This window comes from Limanda limanda, chromosome 3 (assembly GCF_963576545.1).
Source record: "Limanda limanda chromosome 3, fLimLim1.1, whole genome shotgun sequence".
Lineage (NCBI taxonomy): Eukaryota > Metazoa > Chordata > Actinopteri > Pleuronectiformes > Pleuronectidae > Limanda > Limanda limanda.
The window spans coordinates 12,174,037-12,196,260 of record NC_083638.1 but is presented as its reverse complement, the minus strand read 5'-3'; the positions used below and the strand labels follow the sequence as shown (position 1 = coordinate 12,196,260).

General features: G+C 39.9%; 1 protein-coding gene across 1 annotated transcript in view; it reads right to left on the bottom strand.

The window, feature by feature from the left end:
• The window catches only part of LOC132998883 (leucine-rich repeat-containing protein 49), a 34,712-nt gene extending 17,263 nt beyond the window's left edge, over positions 1-17,449 (bottom strand). Inside the window, exons 1-10 of the mRNA XM_061068626.1 lie at positions 17,390-17,449; positions 17,207-17,281; positions 17,056-17,125; positions 15,828-16,067; positions 15,603-15,702; positions 14,902-15,105; positions 14,031-14,097; positions 9,803-9,946; positions 4,735-4,796; positions 1,603-1,750 (exon numbers count right to left, since the gene is read on the bottom strand). Of these exons, the coding sequence (XP_060924609.1) occupies positions 1,603-1,750; positions 4,735-4,796; positions 9,803-9,946; positions 14,031-14,097; positions 14,902-15,105; positions 15,603-15,702; positions 15,828-16,067; positions 17,056-17,125; positions 17,207-17,281; positions 17,390-17,449 (1,170 nt within the window). The remainder of the gene's footprint in view (positions 1-1,602; positions 1,751-4,734; positions 4,797-9,802; positions 9,947-14,030; positions 14,098-14,901; positions 15,106-15,602; positions 15,703-15,827; positions 16,068-17,055; positions 17,126-17,206; positions 17,282-17,389) is intronic.
• Between the last annotated feature and the right edge of the window lie 4,775 nt (positions 17,450-22,224).

Genomic DNA, 22,224 nt, shown 5'->3' with positions numbered 1-22,224 from the left:
TAACGGTGAGGGCTCAATATCAGCAATAACAATTTCCATGTTTGGGTAGCTGCCACAAAGTTCATTAAACTGTATATACGGTGCAATATATCCATCTGAATAATACAATTAAAACATGATTTATTTCCTATTATATGTATTTATAGGATTTTAGATTCCTGATTGTTGTCTTTGATAAAGAAGCTCTGTGTGCTATTTTAAATGTAACTACAGGTAAATGATAATCAATTAGGATGATATGATTAATTAGTTTTAATCAATTTCATAAAATATAATGACTATAAGCTACCTGATAATATCTTTGGTCAGCTCCAGTATACAGTATGCGTGTTGTTTTAACTTGCTCTATTTACTGTTGTAAATAATTCAAATGCTGCTGGCACATATAAATCCCTGAAGGAGACAGAGGAACAACATTCACTTGTTCACCCCAAAGCACAACAGTACCACTGTATCTCCTAATTTGCATTATTAACTTCATTTTTCAATTTCATTCATAAATAATTGCCAATCTTCCAGCAGTCAGGCACAGATCTTATCTCAGATCATTTGATCTCACCTCCACTGACAGTATAGTGCACACAGGGGCAGGTTTTTCCAAATTAGTTGGAGGAGAAGATCTTCAGTGACTACTACGAATTTTCCCCCACAGCGATATTGTGACACAGTTAAATGAGTTGGAAACTGCAGCACTCAGGTTACTTTTCTGTTTTCAAATCAAAACTTTGGATCTCCCTTAAGTAAACTCTCTGTTTTCAGACTTGACAGCCACAGAAAGTAGTTTGTTGGGGAAATGTAATGGGCCAATGGGTCCTGAAACCTGCCTGTTCCTTAAAATTCAAGTAAAAACATGAAAACTGTTGAAATTGGAGTTATGAGTTTTTTTTTTACATTATTTCAGCAGAATGTTCTGAGGGCAAGGTGTGTGGTGCTCTTTCAGATTCCTTTAAAATACAAGCTCAGACCTGGGTGCTATCTGCTGACAGCCTCTAAAAGCAGGCAGATATGCACTGTATCACTTTGTTGACACAGTGTTTAATAAAAGATGACTTCGCGTTTATATATAGACACATTGTTTGTATGGATCTGACATGCATTAAGTGTTTTTTAAATGCTTTGTTCATAATCTCAGTTTAGTCTCTGACACATTTTTTCCTTTAATATGCAACCAAAAGCATGATGATTGCTATGCCAACGACAGAAAACAAAGAATAAAGAGTATATCGTCATCAAGATGTACAGGAGCTTAGAGATGCCCCACGGACAGTATATGGGAGTCTGCCTCTGAGGAATGATTTAATTTGTTTTGCCCTGTGAAATCATAAGACATATTAATTACATCAACTATAACAATATACAGAGCCAAACATCTGCCTCTATCGATCATATGCAGCATGATGAAAACTGTCACATCACATCATGGTCGCCCTTTGCGGTTGTGTGATCACTGTATTTAACGTGCAGAAATAAAAGATATCCGGAAGGAAGTTCAACCAAGTTTAGAACAAACTCTAAACCTACTAGCCGTATAGTAGTTAGAACCATTTGGACAGTTTTACTCTGGTAAACAGACACAGACACAGTTAATCAATTCGGTCTTACTGTGATACGCTTCATGTCCAGCTGTCTCAGATGAAGCACACAGCGCAGGACGGCCTGCTTGTACCATGTCTTCAGGGCTACAGGATTCCCATCCAGGGTGAGCTCAGAAAGGGAGCGCAAGTCTCCGACGCAGGCTAGCTGATCAAAGCTGGAAACGAAGAAAGAACATTTTAAATGAGACTTTTTTTCCAAAAGGAAAAGGCTTGACAGTGATAGAGAGGCATGCTGACCTAAATAAGTACTGGGAAGCTTGAGTCATCCCCTGGGTAAGTCAAGCGAAACAAATTCCCCCATTTATCCTCAGATTGTTAAACTTTCAATCTTGGCTTTTACCGACAGAATTAAGCCAAGCTAAAACAAGTAGTAGTAGTATTTTGAAAGCACACTGGCAGCCTGACATCACTCAGGAGGCAACGAAGACAGATCCGCTGCACTGCTGATATCAGCCTTTGGCAAAAGGAGGCATGAAAAAGCACAGTCATGCTTTGTCAGGCGGGGGAGATATTTGTATTGCTAATTTGTGATAATAACTTTGATGAATCATTTGCTTGGATCTTCTACACTGCAGCGGGCCTGAACCTAGCCAGAGGTTTGTTTGGATGCACAAGAGGCCCGGATATTAACCTTTGCTGAACTATTAACACAAGTACAACCATCAGGGGACAGTGTTGTAGCTCCAACAAATAGAGAGCAACATTTCACAATTCAAATATCAATTAGGAGAGTCATATGATGTTTTGTCTTCCTATCTTCAGGGTTTCTGCAGGTTTCAATAAGTAAAATGTAAGACTTTTTAAAACAGTAATGAATGTAATTCACAAACTCTTTTCAAGTATAACGGATATAAAGGAATATCAGACATACAGGAGTTTAACCAAAATTGAAGATAAGATAAAGTAGAAGTAGAAAATAACACTTGAAATGCCCAGTCATGAAACTAAAGGCAAAGACAGTAGGTATCCATCGTCTTAACCACAGCCGAGCTGAGGGTACTGTGATGAATTCTGATCGGGGGTTTGGAGGCTCACTTATCAGTTCTTATGTAGTTCTATTACAGAGTGTTAATTTCTGTGTCATTTAGAAAGAACTACAACAGGACATTACAGACTGTACATACTGCAAAAACACACACAAACACACAAGAAGGTACAGTCAGACCTCTTTTCTGCAATATAATCTAGGCTGGAAATACTATAATAGGTCGAACACATGCAGTAACCGTAACCTAGATCAATGTATTTGTTATATGTTAGTTTTAGTTAAGCTTTATTTTGGATTCATAGGGCCATATGTGTATAAAAACAAAATAAAAATAATTAAATTACAATTTAAAAACACATATTTACTTTTTTCCCAGTGTTTTCAAAAACAAGATGAGTATTGTGGTCTAAGTTAAGGTCGCTATGACCACGCATTTTGAGTCAGTTAATCGAAACATTAAATCATGCATAAAATTCCTCAGCAGAGCATGAGGGGAGTCTTTAGCCACAAACGTGTGGCTTGCATTCATGCACTTGTTATTAATTCCCATGCATGTTTTATAAGTTTCTTCAGAACAGATTAATTACCCTCCATTATACCAAAAGTGATGGGCTTGTGTTTTTTACAGCGCTTATGAATCTTCTTGAGGGATCCAAATGGTGCATCTCATACATATTTTGCCACATTTTTGCATTCATCACTGTCACTGATGCCACTGGGAATTGTTAGTCCATGAGAATTGTTCCATAGTGATACAAATTCTCTCCACACCAGTCACTGGACACTATCAGAGGTCCAATGAGAAGTGAATTACAATGTGTGTGTGTGTGTGTGTGTGTGTGTGTGTGTGTGTGTGTGTGTGTGTGTGTGTGTGTGTGTGTGTGTGTGTGTGTGTGTGTGTGTGTGGAGAGTGGGGTTGGGTCAAAAACTGTGTCGTCTCCAACTTCATCTATAGCAGCACTACAACTCCTTCATCTGTTATTTACTGATTCGCATCGGTTATTTTCTACTGTTAAGCAGTTTAAATTAAAAATGCAATGTTATAGTGAGTGAAATAATAATGAGGGATTTTTCGACCCCAACATCCTCGACCGACCAAACTGACTGCACCAAGTAAACGCATGTGGGCTGTCCCTCTACCTAGCAACAGAGCACAAGTCTTCTCCTATCAGCATTGCCCAGTTTCAAAAAGGTACCAGGTTTCTATGCTGCCATTTAAACCATAAATTCAAAAGAGAAGCTATTATTAACATTACATTTACTAAATGTACAATACTGCGGAGAAAACAATATATACAATATTATTTTATTTTTTTATAAATATATTGTACCAGGAAGAAGCTGTCGCTGTGTGATGATCAGAGAAGTTTTAGAATCTAAACTGATCATTATTTGTTGATTTTTTTTTATCAGGTTTCTCAGATAGTGTGTCAGATACTGAACCATACACTATGACAACAGGGCTGTGTTTGAACATCAGGTCAGATGTATCACAGCACTACGCTCAAGGAGGCTTATGAACAGTCTCCCCCTGAATCCTACATACAGGTCCTTCGTCCAGCTTAATTCACTGGGATATCTATGCTGCTTTAATAAGTTACGTCTATGACATTTCTTTTTCTTGGATCAGAGAGACAGGGAAGCTTACAGAGAGATATTGGAAAAAGTGTGTCAGGCAGGTTGATGTTCGCACTGAGGAACATAACAGAGCTCTCATCTCTTCATCCTATCCACCCTTATCCAGCAGTGCTGCTCCTGAACTCACTCAACCCTCTAATCTCCCATTTAATTTCCTGTGGAAATTAACCACCTTCACCTCCTCCTGCCTTTGCGTTGTCTGCAGAACTTTAACAAAATAGTCACACCCATTTCTTAGGTTACGGCATGTTAATTACTAATAACAAAGCACACTTCCAGGATGTTCTTTTCTAGGTTAAAGACACTGCCCACTAAAGCAAACCTGTGCGTGTCACTGCATGTTTCAGTGTGTGTGTGTGTGTGTGTGTCTGTGTGTGTCTGTGTGTGTGTTCTGCATGCATTTTGTTGGCAAGGCCCAGCCAGGAGCCAAGGGAGGGGGACGTGGCACTGTCCAGCCACCATCCCTGTCCCTGCACTGCGGGCAGGAGGGAGTTAAGCGCAGTAAGCTCTTACCTGGTGATGTTATTGCAGCTGAGAAAGAGGCGCTGCAAGCAGGGCAGGCGGTCCACCTCTGTCTAGAAAGAGAAGGAGAAAGAGGGAGAGGGGAGAGATAGATGTGGAGGGATGTGAAAAGGTGGACGGGAAGAGGGCACTGCATCGTCACTGTCGTCAGAGCTCTGTATCCCTCTCCATTCCCTCAGTCACCTTGCAGCGCTCAGCACCAGCACACAGCATCCCCATCCACCCTGCGCATGCACACACATACACACACGTAGAGCATGCTGCCTTGTCTCCACATGGAGAGGAGGGGCAGGGGAAAGCGAGTGTGCGAGAGAGAAAGGGGGAAGGGAGGGAGAGCAGAGCCTGTGCTGCGCTAATGCAGAGATTCCCTGCTGCAGGAGGCTCACTGATACACATATACATACAGATGCACGCCCACTAGCTGCTGTACCTTGTCTCCCAAGAACAATGCTGAGGATGAGATGGAAACTGGCTGGGGTTGGGGTCGTTTCTTTGTCGGATAGACGCAGCATCCAAATCAATGCAGCACTTATTGAGGTGTATAGGTGGGGATGAGCAGCAGCTGGCCAGCTGGCAGGCACCGGGGCAGACACATGGGGGTGGGCAGGGCCACCAGCCAGATGACTTCAGCTAATCAGATAGCAGTGTGAGGGAGATCATGTTAGGTGGTTTCAAGGTCTGTGCTGCGTGTGCATCTGTGTGTGTGTGGCCAGTGATGCACATGGAAGCAGAGAGGACACGCCCAGCAGCAGCCGGAATGAGCTGCGTCCACATCCGCCCATATCGCAGCCGACGCCCCACAGCCTTGTTCGGCACTGTTGCCAGGCTTGATTTAAATTGGATTTTGGCTGAGCATTTAGGCTACGCTAGCTTCTCTGCAGAGAACAGTACCAGCGTCACATTAGTCACACGAGTGCAGCAAAGCCAATCCACACATCCAGTTGCTCATCCTAGCAGCCAACTTGCTGACTGTTGATGGAAGGATCAATGATGGAAAGAGCTATTGGTGTTTCAGCGTTTGAAGTTTGACCTTTGGAATGAATGTGATTAGATCATTTTAGCTGATGAAATAAAGGTAAATCAATTCAACTAAATATCTGATAACAAGCTAGAACAGATTGAATTGTTTGTCACTTTTCAATGTGTAATTCACTTTACAACCACTGTGTTGATTTCCTTTCTGAACATGAAATGAAAAGATTGATACCAGTCTTGTGTCTGAATGGTGAAACTGCAACTAAAACCTAAGTAGGTTAGCATAAATAGTGTGAAAGGGGGTAGAAAACAGCTAGCATGGCTTTGGCCAAGGCTAACAAAATCTGCATTGCACCTTTAAACCAATCAACACATTACAGAGGAATATTTTGGCTAGACGCAGGCACTCACAAAGGAAGCATGTCTCAAATTTAGAAGATTAGCGATAAGCTAACAGTGAGACTGCCTAAAGCCACAGCTTAATGCCAGTATGACTAATAAATTGAGATTCACCCGTGGGTCTCTTTTTTAGAGATGCAGCTTTAAGTCATTAACAAGATGGATTTTTGCCAACTTTTCACTTTAAGACACAGAGCACACTCTAATAAACCTTTCTGACTTTTCTCCAGAACAATTCCTCCTGTACCTTCAGTGAGGAGTTCTGCTGAAGACTAGTTTACAGTGTATGTTGAGTTCACCACACAAGAACAGAAACAAGATCCATGAACACTTAATAATAATTCTTCTCAGGACAAATAATTGAACATAGTGAATAAAGTTATTATTTACATCGAGGCTACAGTTGAGTGTTGATTTTTATCTTTTTCTTTAATCAGCTGCCTAATACAGGATTGTGTTCTTTCCTTGTAAAAAAAAAAAACTGCAAGTCACACCATCCAGTCCTGGCAAATACTGACCCTCCACCTCCCTCCCAGTGAGTTCCCTCCCAGCCCCGTGTGGATGCTGGTGAAGAGGCAGCTGCTGCACACTGTCTGCGACTAAATATAGCAGCTCTTTCTCAGACAGGATGATGTCATCACTGAGCTGATGTGCTGCATAACAATCGCCCAACAATATGGTCTCATTTAGAAAACCTGATTGATCAGAACCAATCAGCGGACAGCGTCTGATGTGAGATTGGGCACAGCTTTGTAGCTTGTAGCTGTGTGTGTGTGTGTGTGTGTGTGTGTGTGTGTGTGTGTGTGTGTGTGTGTGTGTGTGTGTGTGTGTGTGTGTGTGTGTGTGTGTGTGTGTGTGTGTGTGTGTGTGTGTGTGTGTGTGTGTGTGTGTGTTTGTGTGTGTGTTTGTGTGTTGCCTGCAGGGGTGTATTTATGTGTCTGTGTGCCCGTGCCTTCACCTCTTTATTCCTGCTCCACCCTCTTCTCACTGACAGCTTGCGTGACTATGTTTTTCACACTCATACTTAGCTCTGGCAGATGCATTACTCCACAAATGTACACCTACCTCTCATCACTGTTGTCTCCTTTGCATGCAACAACACACAAAACAAAAGGGCAGGGAAACTGCTCAAAGAAACGCACATGTGGAGGCTGAGGGGGTTTCAAACATTGTACACCGTTGTGTGTGGCTGCTCTTTGAATAACAAAGACTTGAGATGTCAGCTTGTAAGCCTCTGCTTTTGTGCACTAGAATTGTAACACGTCACATAGATTTCCTCTTTTTTTTTGGTAACAGATGATTGCGTTTCTCTTTGTAACATTTCCATGTTCTCTGCCTTTAAAGAGTGTGTCTACAACTCTAAACAAGTAAATGTAAGACTTAATAAGACCACTTATTGATACCACTTGTAATGAAACTTAAGACTAAAAATGCGATGAAAATAAAATATTAGTTTAATTTGAATTTAAGATAATTTTCTACTTTTAAGGCCTCTTTTCTGCAAGACTTTTTAAAACTAATATTTTATTGTATCTCAGTCATTATTTAATATTGCTGTAACTGTATAGGGGCAAATTTGTTTAAGTTGAATTAAATTTGACAATTTCCCTGAGAACTTTGATGCAGCATGTTTGTTCATTCACATAGATCTGTGACAGTATATCAAATGTAGAACAGACACTCACTATTTTCTTTACATTTTCAACTATGATGCTGCTTGATCCAATACTGACCCACAAGAAGACAAGTCCATCAAATATAACTGCTAATGCAAAGTCTCTTTTAACTTTAACTTTAACTTTTGCTGCTTTATAAAACAAACTGTTGCTGCTGCCACAGCTGTCCAATGCATGACTTTTTGCCTGCCACAGGATCTCTAGATGTGGAGACCCACCATAGAGCAAGTGTAGACAACATTTTCCCCTTGGATATGGAATGAATCACTAATGTATTAGCGTGTTATAATTATTGTGAAAGTTTAATTTATATGCAAATATAAATTATTTAAATAGAAATAAATTTCGGATGTCAAAATGCTGTAGATTACATTCGAAGTGTTTGAAGTGCATACAAACCAGTCGAATGAAATAGGATAAGTATTTGTATGCATTAAATAATGTGAATAATGCAAAAGCATTTCTGATCAAATTTTGCACCTACCTCTTTAAAATGTTCACTTAAATGTAGATATAATATATTAATTTCATAACTGGGCCAAGCAAATAACCGTCTGACAGTTGTTTTCGGGGACAGCTTTTCTTTTGGTTTTTCCTTTTTATCTGATTTCTCTTTCATTTAAGGAAACACCTGGACACCTGGAGGATGATTATTTATTTTGCGCACTTGGCAGCAAATACCACTAATGACAGAGACCGAAGAAACTGCTGAGAGGTAGTATTTTTTCCGCCCATGTATCAAATAAAATATGGCATCCAATAATTAGGGTTGGAAGTGGTTGTTGATCAGAACTTGGAGGCAGAGGACAGGCTGAGTGATGGGAAGTGGTTTCACACAACACAATGTTGGATTCACTTCGTATTCCTACCCCAATAAGCAGGAAAGGGCTGAGGGGATTTGCATACAAATGAAGAGGCCTGTTTTGGCATGAGCTGTTCTGTTTATCAGATTAAAACTATAGTAACCAAGGGAAGTGAATTTCCATGTTTAGAATATCGAGTTTCTTTCTGCACCAGAGAGTCGGTGGGAGGTTGTGGATAATGAGCTACGTCTCTCTAGGTAACACCAGTGAGATACACACACACTGTAGACTCCCTGACAAAGGTTCTATTGAAGTCATTTCTCTGTTTGTTATTTTGTGACAGCAAAAACTGCTACATGTGATCCCATTAGAGAGGAAACAGGAACCATCCAGAGGAATGGCATAAACTGAAAGATGAAGCACGACACCAGCACCTTCATCTTCTCAGGACCAGTTGTCAGGATCTGTGTGAGTGTGTGTGGCAGGAAGTTAATTGGCACACAAGATGTTACACAACTGAGATGAGCATTGGGTTAGCTCTTAAAAACCACTGGATGTAATATATATTATATGGGTCTTCCTATAACCAGAAGGTTGCGGGTTCAATCCCAGTCTTCCAACCCCAGCCTTCACCATTCTACGTGGCGTGTCATGCCATGCCAAGGTGTGGCGGCTGTGCCCTCCTCATGGTAAAAAAAGTGCTGTTCATAGATGAAATGTTGGAATGTGTGTGTGAAATGGTGAATGACAAAAGCCTGTGCATCTCTGTGACTGACTATAGAGCGCTTTGTAAATACAGACCATGTACCATGTATACAATCTTGGACTAGATTTGAATCATTGACATTGAGCCAATACATGTGAATGATGCATGTGAACATCATCTTTGGAAGGCATGTGCAAAAAATGTGCTAAGTCCTGCTATAGGAGCTGCCAAAACAAAAGTCATTTAGTCCATATCTACTGTATCCTGCAAATATATTGTGGTTACCTTGTCCAACATTGTTTTTTATATTTCTAAGTCTACTTTACACTTTCAAATAGGAGAAAAGAGAACCTGCTAAATGTAAATTCAGCCTAGATTGAAAATGAGATTTTGTTCACTGAACAGTTGGTGCCCTTTTCCCTGTATGAATTTGAAGTAAAGTGAGCATGCAGTGAATAAAATGCTTGAAGCGGTCAGTGATTGAAAAAGAGGCCCCTCACCACAAAAGAGATGCAGTTGTGCCTCAGGTTGAGTTCAGTCAAACAGTCGAGCTTCTGCAGATTTTCCACTCTGGAGATGTTGTTTCCTGCCAGGTTCAACACCTGCAGCTCACTCAGGTGAGAAATGTTCTCGATCCTGCAGATCTGCAGGAAAGCACAGTGAAGACAGAGTGTTATGTCAGAGAGCAGATCTAGATAATCATATTCAACATGTAGAGTGACAACAAAGGAGGTAGGAACAGCAGAGCATAACACAGTTGAATTGTATACATTCAGTGCTCACTCTCACATTCAGGCCATGTATTTGAGGATAATCAGATTAAATCCGTTTAGAATTCCTTAGCCTGCAGCAGCTTATTGTTGAGGGGTGAAAGAAACCCAAAAAGCAGTGTTCTCCCCTTTCTTTGCAATGCTCGAGGCTTCTCCTTTCTGCAAATTGACACTGAAACAGAAATGGCGCTTCCATTCCTCTCGCATACCGCAAGTGAACCCTTTCACATGGACTATCTGTATCACATATTTGAAAGAACTGATTTAGAGTAAGTTACAAGCCTTGACTCCTGTTTGACTTCTCAAATCATAATAACAAACACCATACTGGAGTGAACACTTCCCCGGCCTTCCCCCTTCCTCTCTCTCTCTCCCTGGGGGAGATTATTTAGGGTCCTCTGTCATAATGACACAGTTCTTGTGAATTCCCAGTGGCTGTTCCCCAAAGGGGATGATGTGTTTACTCTCTGTAGTGCACACTGTACATGCCAAGGTAAGGTCAAAAGATTATCAAGGATTCTGTCAAAACATGATGACATTTCACATGATGTGAAATAGGTCAAAAACAATAAAAATAAAGTTTGGGGATTTCATTGTTGTTTCTGTATTGCTAGCTCAATATATAGACTGTATATATGATTAAATTAGACTTTTTGACAATCAATAGTTCTTACAGGCACAACTCCAGTTGTGTCCAACTCCAGTAAATGTGTCAGCTGTGTGTTGTATGAGACCTCAAGACACAGATTATGGTCAGTTTGACAATATAGATATTAACTTTAATTAAAGATGATTATGTCTACTGATCATGTGAACATATGCATTGAGCAGCACTGTTAAAAGAATTTGAGTAGAAACAGTAATACAGCCTCATCTGGTGCTGGACACAACAGAGTGAGATCATCACGCTGCATCCAAAGGCTTTAGAATAGTGCGGTATATGGTCTCACAGGAGGGAACACCCTCAGTCAACACATTATCATGACACACCAACAGGACGACAGCGTTTCACATGTAAGAGATTTGTGACAGGACGATTTCTGCTTTAAATATCAGAAGATGTAAAGTAACCATGTGTGCATAGAACTATCCCTGTATATAGTAATATGAGCAAAAACACTTGCAAAGATTGAAACAACATCATCTTAGAACCAGACTTGGGCTTTCCTGACGGACACAGGACAGGCGTCTGTATATCACATATCTGTCAACACACGGACACAGTATCTCCACTCAAACTAAAAGGTAGACTTTGGATGACCTCGTCTGAAGATATTTGAGGACCTTGTATTTCACATCATGAATTCCTATGGTGTAGGTCGGGCTTGCGGAATATAGTAAGGTAATGTTTGATCTGTGCTGCAGTTATAAGATTTCATTTTAATAAATACCTGTGAGCAGAATTTGAGAGAGAAGAGGATTTATGTTGACATCTTTGTGAAACACTAGTAGAAAATCAGAATGTGAATCAAAAAAGGTTATCCAACAAGGTCAGGTCACTCTGCACTATGACCTCATCACTTCTTACTTAGACTGTGTGAGTTGGATGCACACTCCAAAAGAGAATATCTCCTCTTGAATAGTACTCAAAAACTGGAAATGAAACGGCATTCCTCCTAAAAACGTGTGAAAAGAATGTGTGGAAGAAAGGATGACAGTGATGTACTACTTGTGGTCAGAGAGAGCAAACCAAAGGTAAGAGGACAAGCAGCTGGTGTTATGTGGACGACAGGAAGTCGACAACAACCTGAGTGGGTAGAAAAACCATGACTTCATTATTTTAATTCATTCTCCTATTGAATCCCCTCGCTGAATTCCCTCACTTCATCATCTTGTATTATCATTGCATAGTGATTCACATTACGTTTGGGTGGTCAGGTCTCTGGCGAGTTCGGAAAAAGTTGGATATGGCCGATTGAACAGTTGTTTAAGTGCACAAAGCAGAAGGCTTTGGTGTAAGTAATTGAAAAGAAACCTGTCCCGCTTGAAGTAATAGCTTTATCATCTGCTCCTCAAGGGGCACCTTCCAAAAAAGGGCTACCTGTATATACAATGTGCTTTCATTACCAGCGAGGACAGCACGAAAGAGTATATTTATTACCTCATTCTAAAGTCACTCACTTAATTGTCACATTATCAGTAATGTTTAAATTGACTGTGCAGATGTAGATGTAGGAAAAAGAGCCAATGCACGGGTCTTAGGGCAACAAAGCGTCCTGTGTGAGGGAAAATAACATAACACTGAGCAGTCATTGAATAGTAATTGGGACGCCTGCTCGTGTAAAGAGGAGCCAACATTAGAGAGGTCTGGAGTTGCTCTCTGAGGAGGGGGCGGAGGCAGACTGCTGGCAAAACACGGATTTGACCAAGGGACACTTTTCTAATCTATCGTATTGTTTTCTTTCTTCTATTTGTTTTGCTAAAATCCTCACCTAACATCTGTGTTACTTAGATAGTTTTCATTCCTCTGGCTTTTGACATCAGTGAGCCAAGCCCTGCTGTAGAGGCTGAGCAAACAGCACCTACTAATACATGTATACTCACATTGATTGCAGAATAGTGTAATCTGCCACAGCTAAAAACCACTGCCAATGCTGTAAACACACACTCTGTTGGCAGCTTCTTAGTTACACCTACTGGAGCTTAAACTAATGCAGTCTCTCACAGCAGCCCTGAAACAAATCTCACATTCATGGAGGCTAGAAGGTTCAAGTTTGATTGAAATTGTTTTACAAAGGTTTTTATACAACCATATGATTTTTTTTTTTCAAATGATTTTAAGCAAGATTACACACAAAATATAAATACATCTGAGAAGAATCCGCTAAGCTTTGGTAGGGATCAGGATTTGGGATGCTGGATGATTTTTTTTACTTCCTTTGCCACTGTGAGATAGTTTTTTGACTTTTTTTGTGAATTTCTCAAGAAATAATGCAGAGATCTTTATGAAAAGAATCCGTTGTGTGCAGACTGCTAATATCTATGAACAGGTGGATAATGATTCAAAATAAATAAATATTTTTTTCAGTTACTGTATGGCAACAAATACTTTATTTGAACTATATCAGATAATGTATATTTAACCTATATTTAATGTGAGCAGTTTGCAGATCATAAACTGTATACATGGTATATATATATATATATATGATCTCAATATGCAAAATGGTGATAAATTGAAACATGTGTCCACATAACGCACTGAAATTTAAGAGCATTGCCAAACTGCAGCCTCCAAAATGAAGATAAAGTTAAATCAATACTTCACAAAAACACAGACTGAACATTATAGCTCTCATGGATGCAGGAGTTATTGGATTTATTAGACTGCATTTGTTCTAGTGAGGTGTACCTGTGAAATGCAAGAGAAAGAAAATGTGCCTGTTGAACGACTTATACTGGGGTCACTGAGAAAATGGATGTGGGAGTAGACCCTGATGATTAACAGTCCTTTGTTCTCTCACTGTGCTGAGAACTAAATCACAAGCTGAAGACTGGGTCCCTAGGTAGTTAAAGAATGATCATAATACCAATATGATTTCTGGCATAAATATGGCACACTGTTTTCCAGGCATGACCTATGTGTTCCCAAGAGTGTTCAGGACACCAGAACGACAAAATAGAGCTGCACTATTTAAAGTTTAATTTGACAACTGGACAATTCATTTTATACCAGTGGACTGGGTAGATCTCGTTTTATAGGTCAGTGTAATAAGCTGAGACTACATAAATTCACACGCCTGCTAGGTTTCGCGCTGTTGAGTCTATATGACTCTAGCATTCTGAGATCTGCATCTCACATTACAAACCAGCAGTTATCAACAGTGTGGAAGAGGTAGAGGAGACAATTCACTTCTACAGAACTAAGCAGCTTTACATTGTGAATCCAGATACAGTTTTGGTGACAAAACAAACAAGACTGAACACACAAACACACGCTGTAGGTGAGAGTAGGTACCTGATTCTCATGTAAATCGAGGATATTCAGTTTGGACAGGCTTCCCAGGCAGCGGATCTTCTTGATTCTGAGAAGTATCAGGAATAATTTATATAAAATGTACATGAAATACAAATTGTCACAAATAAATCAATAACATTTCAGCTCTCATGACTGTACCAGGTGAAGACACCTGGTAGAGAGAGTGTGTGTGTGTTTGTGTGTGGTTGCTAGCGGAGGACAGCTGGCAGCGCAACAAGCGTATCAAAAGGTTACATTCCCCAGGGAAACTGAACTTACAGTAGTGTACAGTGACCTATTGTTCAGGACTGTCCTTATAGATTCAGATCAAGTTACAGTTCACGATGAAAGGCCGCGGTCTCTTGAAAAATGCCAAAGGAATATGAAGAAAATTCTTTTCTCTTCGGAAACTGCACCTGACCGTGGAAGTAAGTCTAAAAAGATGGGTCTCGTGTTTTATGGCTGTGGAATACATGTGCATCTGTAAGATCTTTGTAAAAATCACTGTGTAAAAATGGCCAACACTGAAATAAAGATGCTAGAAAAGGAAAAACATGTAGTTTATTAAATGATTCAAACTCTAAATCCAAAATGTCTTAGATAAGATACAAGCAACATCCACATTTAATAAAGATGTGTCTTGGCCACATTGTAATATTTAAGTGTTGCTGCATTTCACATTAAACCAGGGACCTCCTTTAAATATGTTACGTTCAATAAAGAAAAATACATAGTCATTAGTCATTATTTGCTGTACTGCTACAGATATAAACTACAGTTATACCTTCAACATATAACAGACGCAGTTCAGACAAATCTGACCTGTATTTGTATTCCTGTGCTTGTGACTGTGTCTGTAATGAAAACCAACCTGTTCTTCCCGAGCATTAGGATCCTGAGAGAACTTAGAGCTTCAATGCCAGTCATGTCAGAGATGTGATTGTCGTACAAGTTCAGGAAAACCAGATGCTGCAGATGGGACAAATGCTGGATTCTTGTGATCAGGTTGTGCTGGAGGTTGAGAAGCTGCAGTTTTTCCATGATGCCCAGCTGAGGACATTTCTCTAGACAGCGCCTGGAAAAGACAAATGTTTCACAATGTAGGTTTTATTCTGATCATTACTTCATCGTCATGACATTTTTATCGATGAGCTATTACAGATGTATAACAAAAAAATATTTTTACAGGAAAGAATATTTAACATGTGACTTGTAATTATTTCCATTACAACAATCAATCTTGTAAAGTTCAAGTGGGATGTTCCTGATCTCTCAATTATTTGTCAGCGAACACTGCTCATTGGAGACATGGGTTGGGCTTTTATTGAGACTTTGCTGCTCCCTGGTGGCGACCTAAAGCCCTCGCCAATTTAGATGAGGGCTTGTGGTTTCCTCTGTAAATACTATTAACAGCCAAACTGAGTTCATTACACTAAAATAAGGATGACATGAGAATAGGAAAGACACAGAGAACTGATATGACTCGTGCAGATTTTTTGTCCAGTTTACAGCAACTTCCAGCTAAATCAAGATGTTCTACAACACCAAAAGTAAATGACAGGGCAGAGGTACCTGTCCAAGTCAATGCGTTGAAAGTCAGACTCAAAACTGTCCCAGGGCAGCTGGGTGAAGGGGCCCCCGGGAGCAGCACTGTTATATCCTCCAGAACCACCTGGCAGAGACATGACACACTGAATTAACAGCACAGGTTATGCTGTCATGTATTAAATATCAAAATCTCCAAAAAAACGGTTTCCTTATGTCAAAATATGTGTTGAGTTATATTGCAATTCTTACCAGCTGGCTTGGGAAGGTTTAAGACATTGTGGTAGTGTGCGGCTTGAGCGCTGTTGGTTGGTCTCTTCGATTTGTCGCTTGCTTCTTGTGCAGCATGTGAGAGTGTAGCCAGACCACACAGAGCGGCAGCTGCTGGTGGTACATCATGATGTGCAATATCTGTAGAGTCACTGACAAATGATGGCACGGGTGGTGTTGTCTTCACAAATATTCTCTGGCTGCACGCAAGCAACCTGGCTCCTACAGAGATGATATCATAGATTACGTACATGAGCATGGATGTAAAAGACTGGATGGCCCAAAACGTCTTGCAGCTTGATATTGATTACGACCTCACCTTAAATAATCATGTCAACACAGTTTACCAGTCGCATTTTCTGCAGCTCAGAAATCTTTTTGAGCTGCTGCATGTTTCCATTGAGGGGAAACTGCATGCTTTCATTTCTACTCGCTCGAATTATTGTAATTCTCTCGTCACCTGCCTGAGCCAATAGAGTCTACATAAATTACAGCTTGTCCAGAATGCAGCAGCCACACTCCTCACCAACTCTGCTAAAACAGAGCATATAACTCACATTTGAGCTCTTCCTAACTGGCTTCCAGTAAATTTCCAAATCGATTTGATTTTCTAAATGATTTTATTGCTGACTTTTAAAGCCCTTACTGGACTTTCACCTAAGTACACCGTATAGGCCAGGTTGTAACCTGAGGTCCTCACCGAAGGCCCTACTCGATACTCCACAGTCCCGGTTGAGGACCAGTGGAGACCAGGCCTTTCCTGACAAGGCTGCCACTCTTTGGAAGAATCTCCCTGAGAAGGTCCATCTAGCAAACTCCTTATCCTCTTTTAAATCTCTTTTATAGATGTATATTTATAGGTGTGCTTTCTCCTTGTGTTAATGTTAATGTCATTTCATAATGTTTTATTTTATCCTTTTATTACTCTTTTCTCATCTTCAACTTTTTTTATTTCTGTATCTGTGCTCTGTGTGCTCTTCAAATTGCTTTTAAGTCATTTTGTAGTGTTTGCTTTTTAATTGTTTCCTATATTTGGCCTTCATTCTTAACTTGTAAAGCACCTTGTAACTTTGTTTTGAAAGGTGCTTTATAAATAAAGTAAATTAAATAAATTAAATATGAATACAATCAAATGTGGAATCCATAGGTTGAATCACACAAAAACAACCTCCCAGTAGGTGTGTGAATGGATGGACTGGGTTATGGTTACCTTGATTGGAGCGATCCATTGTTAGGTTCCAATTCATGTTCAGGTCTTTCCCAGTATCTTGAGGGTCGGTCTGTAAAATGGTGAACACAATAAACAGTGAAGCATTGGAAATGAGGGATGGACCATTAATGTGTGGTCTGTCCTGACTCACCATCGCCTGGGCCCTATCCAGAACCAGTGGAACCAGTGACCTGTCAGTTGTGAGGTGCAACTTGCAGCTGTTGACCTGCACATCAATTGTGTTGCATTGAATAACACACACAGACAACAGTGAGTATCTTGATGTTGTGTAGTTACACTGTGACACAGAGGAATGTTCCAAAGTTATATTTACCATGGGGGTGGGAAGCATCCCTCTGTCACTCACACACGTGTTGTGTTTGTGAGAGCGCATAGTTTTGCCCTTAAGTTCCATTTAGTGTGTGCTGGAGTTAGCCGTTCAGAGCGACGTCAGCGGTGAAACAGCTGAGTCACGATCCGAACCCACTTCCGGACTGTTAATCGTCGTAATGCAAAGACTCACTTGCTGCTGAACTGCTGCGTCTCAGATTGATCGCTCCGAACCGACTCTCGTCTCCACTTCTGGCAAGCACTGTAACCATGGTGACGACGGCGTTGCTTGGTTACGCTCACTTCCCGTGTTACCAAAAAAAAGGATCCGTAGAAGAAACAGCTCCTGAAATGTTCCTCTCTCTAGGGGTGACCTCAGCTAATCTTTATTTTTCAATCTTGACTTTACACAGTAGATCTACGTATTATACCTTTCTGTAATCCTGCAGATGTTCTCTGACCACAGCAGGAGAAAGAATAGAGATGTCATACTCAGAGGAGACATTACACAGCTCTCATATTCTTTGGGACATAATAGAAACTTCTGGCTGAATTTGATCATCTGGGACGGGTCACTTTGTATTCTGAGACACACGTTTAAAGAGAGTCTGAATCGCCCACAGCGTTATGCATGTCAAGGTCAATATTACCAATTTCTAAAAAGCATTATTTTACACCGACAGATTGTATTAACCATTATCTCCTGTCTGATAACTGCAGATCATATGCTACTTCATTGTTGATCATTGTTTTACTTCAGTCCCTAAATGCATATTTCCCGTATTGAGAAACTTTCACTAACTGTCCCAGTCCCAGATTACCAAAGCATGCTGTCCCACACTATCAATCATGTTTGATCATAAGGGATGGCTAAAAAATGTTTTAAAAAACACTTTTTCCCGGCTCAATGCATATTTTGATGCTTGAATACATCACAAACAAACATAATTTGATAACAATTAGGAGCTTTGTCAAATTTATCACAGACTTACATTATTAAATGAATCTTGCCAGAATCTTCTGTCATTGACCTTTTCAATGCTATTCCAAGGGGGAGCTTCTGATGGACATTTGCCCCTCCCCTTTATGTAACATCACACCCATGAAGTCATGTGCTTTCAGTCACATGATGTCCATGCTACTTTATAGTCCTTGTAGCTAGATTTGTTAGAAAAGGAATGAAGCTTAGGTGTCCCACATAACCCAATGTCCCAGACTACTCAGATTACCCCAGGTGGCCTTATTCTGTTATGCTCCTCCAAAAATGATCAGGTATTATTGCCTAATGTTGTAGCAGTTTAAATTATTTATGTATTAGACTTTATTTAACCAGGTTAGTCCCAGTGAGATCCAATCAATCACTTTACAAAAGAAACACAGTTTCAACAGTAAAAGTAAAACTCAATCACATTAAACACTTGCACACCGGCAACCTGGATTTTACAAGAACTTGTTCAACTTTACATATGGTCTTGAAGCTAAATATCAGTCTGTAAATTATTGCATGAATCAGATGCAAAAACCTTCAAGCTTTCTTTCCTAACTAAGTTCGAGCTTTGGAAACAACAAATTGTAAAATGTCCATAGATGCAGTGACTTCTGGAAGAGAGTAAACATTTTTTAACATTGAGCATTGTTAAAAGTGCTACACAAATAAAATATATTATTATCATCATCATTATTATTGTTATTATTATTGTTAGTAGTAGTAATAGTAGAAGTAGTTGTAGTAGTAGTAGTGGCAGTTGTAGTTGTAGTAGTAGCAGTGTAAACCTGATTTACTGTAGTTTGTATATTGTTTGAACATTGTCTATATTCCATGATTACATTTTCTTAAATCAAATTAGGATAAAAAAAACTGGGGGTAGCATCCCACAATGATTGGTCTCATGTGAATCTAGCTTTCTCAACAACCATTAAGTCTGCTGCATACACTGCACTTGACAAGTTGCAATTGTTCAGAGAGCGAGAGGAACAGCAGGTCACACCAGGGTCCCCCTTCAGCATTTCACATCACACTGCAGATCTTTTTGCCAATTACACGTAATAGCGTCATATTTGCGTGGACTTTTTCCATCATCATTCTAAACACAATTAAAACAAAACCTTTCAAAAAGCAAATGATTGCTTGTACTTGCACCAGATAACATCATATTTGGGCCTGTTTTCTTCCTCCCGCTTTGTTTTTGCCTGAGATTGCAGCGATAATAACCCAAACAGCTCTGATGACAGACCTCTTTCACCATGGACATCTTGTCATTACATGAAAAGAGGCATAGGTGCATCCAATAACACAAATTATGGCTCTACTTTGGTTACAGTAGGCGTGTCAGTGCAGCCATACACGGAACCTGTCTTTTTCTATCCTGATTCATTCCTGCCATGAACGTCCTGTTCTATATAACAGCTAAATGTACACAGAGTGAACATTTCAATGTAGGGTAATCCAAACTTTAAATGCTTAGAACTTTTTGACGAGTCAGAAAACCCCTGAAAATGCGAAGAAGTACCATTTGAGTTCCTATGAAGTTAAAATATTCTTTGTTTCGTGGAATTTATTGACATTTTTAAACTCTTCGTCATGTTGTGAGTACATACCACTTTGGATTCTGTCTACCCACATGTTGGATGCTCTTTCTTTGCTCTATGTACAGTAGGCTATAATCCAGATGACATATAATCTCAGTCAGTTTATCTAATAACACCTAATCGAATGACTGAATAGATGGTGCCGAGTATTTTCAGCCTTTTTACTCGAGCAGTAATAAGCGGTTGCTCAGAGAAGTCCAGATTCATGAAAGGGACATCCCACACACTGCCTGTCACTGTCTATTCATGAAGCACATTCTGACACATGTTATGGGAGGTGAGCATCAACAGCTTGTGTGACAGGCCATCATTGAAAAAATACAATGTAAATTCCAGTTGTGTTTAAATCTAAAGGTTGTAGCTCCACTTTACATTTCTTAATATACGTCCCAGAGGAAACACAGACACCGAATCAATCAAATGTATTATTCCTGGATAGATAGAAACCTCTCAAGATTCAAGATTCAAGATTTTTATTGTCAAATGAACAGAGATAACATGAAGCAGTCACTGTCAATGAAATACTTGGGTCACAGGCTCTCTTTAAGCAATGCTCAGTCATTTCAACCCAAAAAAATAAAATAAAAATAGAAATAGTATAAAATAGAATAAAAAAGAATAAAATAGATTAACAATAAAATAGAATATCAAAAATTTAAAATAGAAAATAAAATATATATATCTAAATATATATCTTTACAGATGAAGAGAAAAATAGAGCAACAATAGTTCAATTTGTTCAGTAGTGCAAATATTCAAATATGCTTATTATGGTGCTGGTGCAAATATGCAAATATTCCAGGGTGCTGGTTTGGTGGAGTTATTGCAGTTCAGAGGAGTTTAAAAGTCTTATGTATCTGCTGATTATATAAGTACTGCTTTTAAAAGGGTGCTGTTTCTAGTGACACACAAAAGAAGTCAGGTGCCCTGATAACAGCTCTGTGAGGCTGTAGGCACTAGGTGCTAATATGCTCACAACGACGACGACGTTAACACGCTGATTTGAATTTCATGCCAAGCCTCCATGGGGGTTTCTAGGGTCTTGAGGGGACCCCAGGGAAAAAGGTGGCAAAAGGGACCTGCTGGGGCCTACACACATCAAACCAAACTCCGTGATTCATAAGTGTGCTTCATGGCTCATACCATAACATTTATGGTTAATTTCGCTGCTGCTCTGAATGACAAAGACTTTGGCTGAGATCTGTCCTTGGTGGGGGTTTCTGACCATTGCATTGCTGCAGTCTAACAAGCGGTTTCTCACAAATTGCCATTGCTGTTGACTAAGGTAATCAGCTCGTCTCAGGGGGCCCCTCTCTACACGGGGCCTCAGGCACTTGCTGATTTGTCGTAATCCATTGTTACATCTCTGCAAATCAAACAGATGTCAACCTCATGCAGGTTACAAAGAAAAAATCCCTTAAAATAATAATAATTCTTCCTCTGGAGACCATGAATATTTGTACTAAATTGTGTATTCCATCCAGTGCTTGTTGAGATATTTCATCAACATAAAACAATTGGCCTCAGCATTATGTAAGTAATTTACTTTTTGTACCTGCGGTGAAGATTTTTCTATTTCATATGACCAAAGAAATACACTTAGGGGAGATACTTCAAAGAGATATTCTCCTTGGAGGGTTGGTGTTGCAATAGGAGCCAGAGGTGGGAAAGTGGCAATTATTAAAAATGATTGAAAATGCCCAGGAAATTATTTCATGACTGATATATGAACATGGCGTTTCTAGATTTAGATGCACCCCGTGCAATTTGATCCAACTCAACCGAACAACCCTGTAATAAAATCTGTCTTCGTGTCGCTAATCTTATTCACAATAACGTGTCAGAGAGGTGAGAGAAGTGAGAAAAGAAGCAGGTGCAAGAGATTAAGGCCATCTGTTCAATCAATGATGTTTTCTGAAAAGAGGAGCTGGTCTCAATTCTGTTGCTTCAGGATTTTTCCAAATATGCTGATATTTTTAATTAAACAAGGCATGATAAGCTGTTAGACATGGTTTACTCACACCGAATAGTGGAAATTACCTTCAAGACTTTGCTCTGAGAAAAGAAAATTCTCAATAACAAACTATAAGAACCTGAATGTCTTCAGAATAATTGTTGGAACCCACCCCCATCCCCCACAGCAGGCCCCCATGTTGCATTGTACACAAACTGGCATGTGGTGCGGAGAGTGAGTCAGACTGCTCACCAGCTGTGAGCCTGGCTTGCAAGTGGGGAGTATTAAAGATATTT